General features: G+C 51.8%; 1 protein-coding gene across 1 annotated transcript; it reads right to left on the bottom strand.

Moving 5' to 3' along the window:
• LOC309886079 (C-C motif chemokine 4-like) lies at positions 1–1,533 on the bottom strand. The gene is made up of 3 exons (XM_082776627.1): positions 1,414–1,533; positions 832–943; positions 1–544 (listed from the first exon to the last, which is right to left on the bottom strand). Exons 1-3 carry the CDS (start codon positions 1,484–1,486, stop codon positions 457–459), a joined length of 273 nt encoding a protein of 90 aa, XP_082632753.1. The 5' UTR covers positions 1,487–1,533; the 3' UTR covers positions 1–456.
• Between the last annotated feature and the right edge of the window lie 5,757 nt (positions 1,534–7,290).

Raw genomic sequence — 7,290 nt, 5'->3', positions numbered from 1 at the left:
TATTCTCCAGAATCATAATTTCACACAAGTAAGCCAGGGCCACTCGTTGTCCTATGCTGAGACTCTGAGCTGCCCTCCTGTAAATACCCTCCCTGCCACCCTCCTATAAATAGCATTATGATCCACCGATGAAAATACCATCTATCTCATATGATCATTTCTTAAATAAATTAAAACAATAAAAGAACAATAGAGGCGCAGTCCCATGGGCCTTTCTGGGCCACAGGCAGAGGTGTCAGGCTGACTGATGACGTTTCAGACTGGTCTGTGCAAGCTGAGTGCAAGCAGCAACACCCCAACATGGGGTGTCTCATGGTGCCCTTCCCACAGTCCCTGGGAGCTGCATGCAGACGGTGTGGTATCGTGCAGCTCCTGCCATCCCAAAGCCCTGCTCTGTCACAGGGGCTCTGGATGACAAGACTCATGACAGCAGCTGTGCCTCCTATCTGGCTTTGCTCAGTTCCGCTTCATGTTCTGCAGGTATCTTTGCACCCAGGTGTCACTTGGATTGGCACAGACTTCGCGCCCTTTCTTTGTGATGAACCTGTGGAACAGGGATGAGACACGTGAGGTCTCTGCTCAGACCAAGATCCCAGGTTTGGGGTATTGCAGGAGGTTCTCCCTTGTGTCCCAAGCTTGTGCCATGGCTGACAGTGATTTTCCCCCATTCCCATCTGCTTTTTCACACTACAGGAATATCCCTGGGAGTGCCCACAAAAGATTTGTTGGCAGTCCCTGCAGGAGCATCCCCCGCAGGTCCCTGCACATGAGCACGCACGTGCCAAAATGGCTGTGCCTGCGCTGCACCCAGGCGTCAGCCTTGATACCTACACGAGGGCTGGCAGGGAGCAGCTGGTGCTGGTGACGTAGTAATGCAGGATGAGCTTCTTTGGGAGCTTGTGGGATGTGTAAGAGAAGCAGCAGGTTGGGTGGTCAGGTCCAACTGGAAGAGACAGGGAGAGACAGCATGAGCATGTGCTGAGCTGTGCACCAGGAGCAGCCAGCCCAGAAGTGCAGGAAGCTAGGCAGGTAGGAGGGAGTGAGGAACCAGGGAATAATTAAGGCTGAAAGGGACATGGGAGATTGTCTGGTCCAATGTCAACGACCATTGCTAGGGAAGGCAAGTATAGGAGAGATTCCCACTCAGTTTTTGGGCAGTGATTGGGAACCCTAAACTATAACCAGGAATAAGTATCCCAGGTCCAGGAGGGCTGGACAGATGGCTAGTTAGATGGAGGGGCGGACGGATGGACGGAGGGATGATTTTCCAGTTCAGGGAAATTGTAATTGATTGCAGTGCAGAGTGGAGAGTGGCTGAAAAATTCCCAGCTATCTACCAGGGGATCTCAGTGGAGAAATAATAATGAAGGCTCAGCTCCATTCTTCCTTCACAAATAAGAAAGCAGGACTCACCTGGGGCAGAGGACATTTGGGAGCAAGAGGCTGCAATGAGGAGAAGAGCGAGAACAACTGAAGAGACCTTCATCTTCCCGTCAGACAAGGACAGTCGGAGCAGGACCAGGAGCTCTGGCAGATGCAACACAGACTGCATCAGCTGGATTCAGTTCCCTTTTAATAGGGAGTCCTGGAGGCAGCAGAGAAGCCCAAGTGGAAATTCCAGAATTATGATAGAGGATGTCACGAAAGTGAAATAGCCAAAAAATAATAAGGCAGAAGGAATGGGATATAGTTCACATTGGAGCCAAGAATGTTGAGCTTTGACTCAGCATTCATTTTCGTTTTTATCAAATCAAAAGGAAACTGAAGCGTGCCAAGTAGCTTGGCCACAAAGAAGGTATCTATTCATCCAAATTACAGGAGGGATTTTCCCTGTGAGTCTGTACAAAAAAAAAAAAAAAAAAAAAAAAAACATTTACTTAAGATTATGCAAGTCTGGAAAAAAAAAAAAAAAAAAAAAAAGGCACGCTCGTGCTGTTTTTATGCCGGGTGTTTGCTAAACTGCAGTGCAAGGAGCTGAGGGGTGGCTGCACTGCAGACTCTGTGCTGTCTGAATCGCTCAACCCCTACCAGTTCCACCATGCCGGGTTTAGCAGGGACCAGCCAGGAGCTGGGGCTGGAGGCACCCCTGGAGGTCACCCGGCCCAGCCCCTGCTCGCAGCAGGGTCAGCTTGAAGCCCTGCATGGGCTGTCCGTGTTCAGCTGGTCTTTGAAGACCTCCAAGGAGAGGAACACCCCAGACTCTCTGGACAACCTGTTGCAGTGTTCAGTAATAAAGTTTTACCTGAGTTTTAAATAGAATTCCTTGTGTTTTGGTGTGTGCATTGCTTCTTGTCCTGTCATAGACACTGAGAAGAGTCTGATTTCAGCTGCTTCTTTTCCCATCCACGCATGGATAAGGCCCCCCTGCGAGTCCCAGGTCTCACAGCCTCTCTTCCCATGACAGGTGCCCCAGCCGCTAAATCATCTCTGTGGCCTTCACCGGACTCTCCAGTATGACCGTACCTCTCTTTCGCTGGGGAGCCCAGAGCTGGACGCAGGACTCCAGCGATGTCTCATCAGTAGGGGGGAAGAATCTCCTTGCTGGCAGCACTCAGGCAGCCCAGGATGCTGCTGGCTTTCTTTGCCACAAGGACACACTGCTGGCTCACGTCCAGTTCGGTGCCCATCAGGACCCCTAAGTCCTTCCCTCCCAGGCTGCTTTCAAGCCAATCAGCTCCGAGCATGCCCTGGTGCACGGGGCTATTCTTCCCCGGGGGAAGGGGTTTGCGTGTCCATTTGCTGAACTTGATGAGGTTCTTGTCCTCTCATCTCTCCAGCCTCTCCAGGTCCTTCTGGCTGAGAGCACAACCCACTGGCATCTTAGCCAGCTCTTGCAGTTTGTGCTGTCTGCAGGCTTGCAGAGGGTGCACTCTGTCCCACTATCCAGGTAATTAAGATATTAAACAGGACCGGCCCCAGTACTGACACCTGGAGTGTCCCAGTGGTGACGCTAGCTGGACTTTGTGCCATGGATCACAATCTTGTGAGCCCGGATATTCAGCCAGCTGTCAGCCCACATTAATGCCCAATATCATCGCCCTCATCGGTTTGTCTATGAGGATTCTATGGGAGCCAGTTGAAAGCCTTGTTAAAGTCAACGTAAATAACATCCCTGCTCTGCCAGGAGGATTATGGAAGAGGAGTTTTGCCAACCTGAGATGTTTTCCAGTCTGAACTGCTCCTCTGGCTCCAAGATGGATTGTTCTGGCTGAAAAGGTGAGAAACAGGTAGCAGAAAACCTGCCTGGCATGGGAGACACTCTCCAGCCCTGCAGGTGCCCAGCACTGGAGCTGTAACAGGGCAGTGCCACAGTGCAGCACGGGGCAGCTGGGCACAGCTGCAGCTCTGTAGGGGAACGGGCGAGCCTGTAATATCTGACCTCCTGCCCCAGCCTGGGGGTGCATGGGTGGGAGCCTCCTCCACGGCAAAGAGGAGACTTGGGGCTGTGTGTGGGCCCCTGGGCCTGGATCTTCATCCCCAGGAGTGCAAACCCCTGCTTGTCTCTCCTGGAGCTGCAAACGGGAGCAGTGGAGTCACTGATTTAACTCTGTTCTCCATCAGGAACAGGTATGAGATGCTTAGAGAGAAGGCTGACGGCTCCTGGCACAGGTGATGGTCTGCTCCACCACACCCTGACCCCTCCAGGGAGGATCCCTGTCACACTCCTGCTTCCTGCTTGCTCTTCCCCTGCAGTGCGATTCAGGATACTGGTGCTGTCAGATGCAGCGGGCTGCAGCTCACCTTGCAGCTGGGCAGATGCATCATCACAGAAGCTCACAACCACTTTTGTTGGTTCCAAAGCCTCTGTAGGATTTGACACAGGCATCAGGAAAGTGGAGTTTTGCTAGATTCAGAGCAAGGCCTGGCAGGACAGGCGGGGCTCTGCTTTCCATGGCTTAGCAGAGAAGTTCTGGACAGAGGTGCATGGCAGAACAAGAAGTGGCTCCAGCTTTCAGATGAATTGCTGTAGAGTAAAACTAAATCCTGGCTTTTTGCCACGGAAATAAAGTGTGCAGAAACCAACAGTGGGAGCTATCTGTTCCCCTCTTCTTGCAGCTCATAGGGTAGCATGTACACTGGGAAATGACAAATACTCGCTGCTGGTTCTGCAATTCTTGCTGCATTTCCATGACAGAGAGACTGCGGCTACAGAAAGGCAGTTTTGTGGCTAACACCAGCCAGAAAGAGCTTTGCTCATGGGAACTTTGCACTTTCTTCTCCCCAGCGTCCCCCACCTGCAGTGAACGAGCCCAAGAGCTAGAGGCTCGCACTGTGCCGTCTTGCTCAGCGCCCATAGCACCCGGGGCAGTGAGGAGGTGTGATGGAAACGTTCCACATCAGGAAGCTCTGCCCTCCATCCAGAAGCTCTGAGATGCTCAGTGGAATGAAAGGAGCTGTTGTTCACTGCTACTGAATTTGACAAGGCTGGGCGGAAGAGGAGGGTCTGGAAGGAGCTGCTGCAGCCACAGTTGTTTGCTTGTGTCATTGGCCCAGACTGATAAGCACTTACAAAAATGCCCTTTTTGAGCCGTGATGCCTTCTGCCAGGGTGGGCACCTCTCCAGCCACGCCTGCATGGCACTGACCCCTGCTGCAGGTCTCCACCTTTGAGCTTCCAGCTGCAACCACAGCCACACGCTCCTGCCTGGCTGTTCCTGGAGCAAGATGACCCTGTTGGCCTCTGAGGCCTGCGTCTGTTTCCAGCTTTCTGTTTCTCTGCACTGTTTTCTGTCTGTCTGTTAAATCCTAGAGCCCTCTGCTGTCAGAAAGCTCCTGCAGTTTAAGTAGTTATAATTCAATCTCTCTCAAGCTTGCTTCCCTTATTATTCCTGGCATGGAGCTGCCTTTTATAGCTTTGGCCTCACCCAGCCTTGGGCATGAGGTTTGTTTGAGTAGCAAAAGAAAGCTAAAATTATTCAAAAAAGAAGATTATAGAGAAGGATGCTATAGTGGCTGCCAAGACTTCTTCCACTGGGATAGCGGTCCCAGGGGCCCTGGGACTCCCTCCAGTCCCCCCAGATCCTGCCCTTGCCAAGAGGTACCAGGCGCAAAGCATGTGCACCAAAGCACAGCTCACCTGCAGGCACTGCAACATCCCCAACCCAGCTCTGCAGCACAGTCAGATGCAGCACACAAAGGGATATTAGCCTGTCCACAGCTAAGCCACTGCTCGATGTTCACTCCTGTTGTCCATAAGCCTACAAGTGGCTGTGAGCTCCAGCGTGCAGGGTGCTGTGTTTGGGGGATGCTGGGGGTCTCGCCCTGGGCAGAGGGCAGTGTCCGGGACTCTGTGCACAGCTGGGGCTAAAGGAGACCCCTCAGCACCTGTTCCCAAACTGTCCCTGGCCCAGGAGACCACAGGGGGAGGCTGCAAAGCTGCATGCAGCGTTCCCCAACACCAACCCCTGCCCTGTGTCTGCCAGCACCAGACAGTGCTCATGGCTCTTTTGAAGGGCGCAAACCCATCCAGGGGCGCAAGAGGCTCACATGGGAACTGTGCTTCAGAGAGGTGCTGCAGAGTACCCCAACCTGCAAGCAGTCTCCATGCATGGGAAGTGGTTTGCAGCCTTGCAGAGAGCCCAAACCAAAATAAATGTTGAGGCTAATAAACATCCGAGCATCACTGTTGGACTCTGTGTGTGGCCTCGCCCCTTGCTGTGAGAGCAGGGGCTCACACCTCCCACAGGGTTTTGCTGCCCCCAGCTCTGGGGGGCCAGTGCCAGACATACCCCTGCCACATGCTGCTAGGAGGGTGGTCAAGGTGGTGCTTGTGAGCATGGGGTCCTCAGGAGGCAGGGAACAATCGAAAGGCTCCTGAGCCAGGTCATGGTGCTCAGCCATCCTCAGAGCTCCCAAAACCCTCCCCAGCTTCCTGGAGAGCTGGGCATCAGCACAGCTTACAGAGAAGATGATCAATATATGGCTTTCATCTCCTCTCTGCTTGATGATGTCATACACACAAAGCCTAGTGGGTTCACTTACAAATTGGCTTTATTTTTCACCCTAGCAGAGCTCTGAATTTTCAGCCTGGTCTTCTTTGCTTTTCCTGGGGCACTCACCAAAGATCTGACTGATATGGCCCATCCTTCTGGACAAAGGACACAGACCAGGCAGAGACACGTTGTCATTTCCATGCATTCGTGGGGTTTGAGGGCCACCGAGGGGATGCTGAGGGGTGGGGGTGGGGGCGAGCCCCCACCACTCCAGCCAGGAGTACCCTGACAGCTGCAAACACTGCCCTAGGGCTCCAAAATCACTGAAACTCACTTTTCCCTGTTTCTTTCATTGGCTTTCATGACATGGATGGGGAGGGGGCTGGAGCAAGGAGAGTTGTGTTGTTGTGTGTGGTTTTTTTTTTTTTTTTTTTTTTTTTTATTATTATACTTTTATTTGGTTTGAAATACCCTACATTTAATCCTCTTTTGTTTGTTTTATTTCAAAACAAAGGCCAGGAAAAATGTGAGGCACACATAGGAAAGCAATATTTTTCTCCAAAGCATTTTCTCAGAAAATATCCTTGCTGGAAGAAGGTTCAGCCTTTGATGAGATACCATCTCTTATCAACACTAACAGCTTGCTGTACCCTGCTTCTCAATGGCCGTCACTGTCCAGGATTCCTTGCATGACACGGTTTCAAGGAAACACGAAGCCGCTCTCTTGTGCAATGCAGCCACACTCGCCCATGCTGTGTGGCCTGGATGGCTGCACTGCCCTCACCCCAGTGCAGCTGAGGCACTGGTTCCCAGTCACTCCCACACGCACAGGTTCCCCCTGGAGCCAGTTCCAGGACATAACATCATCTTGAAAGTTCCATTGTTTCTCCAGAAATGTCAAGAGTAGGGAGGAAAAGAATTTCTGGTTCCTTCAGGGACGTTTTCAGCACCCATGCTCTGAGCAGGGCAAGACAAAGACTGCTGCAGGTTGTGCTGGAGGCAGTTACTGAACTTAGGCCATTTTTAACACTTCCTTTTCCAAGTGGATCCTGCCAGCTCAGCATTTAAAACTGCTATAAATAGCAAGTTACATCATCCAGTCTCACCATTTTTTGCAGTGTTCCCCTTTCATAAGGCAGATCTAGAATTTCTCTATTTCTGCCTCTGACCAAACTTATTTGGGGCATTTGCTTTATTTAGCATTTTCTTCTGGGATTTCCGTTGGCCTGCAGACAAGCTCTAACATAACCTTCCAGGCAAATCAGTGCAACATCAGACAGACTGCTTCAACCAGCCTTCCTTCTGACTCCAAACATTGCCTGCCCGTGGGGGGGGGGAGAAGGGCAGACCATGTGCTG

Source organism: Aythya marila (genome assembly GCF_965140915.1).
Source record: "Aythya marila genome assembly, chromosome: 20".
Taxonomy (NCBI): Eukaryota; Metazoa; Chordata; class Aves; order Anseriformes; family Anatidae; genus Aythya; species Aythya marila.
The sequence above is the reverse complement of the archived record's forward strand: the minus strand, read 5'-3'. Positions and strand labels throughout refer to the sequence as shown.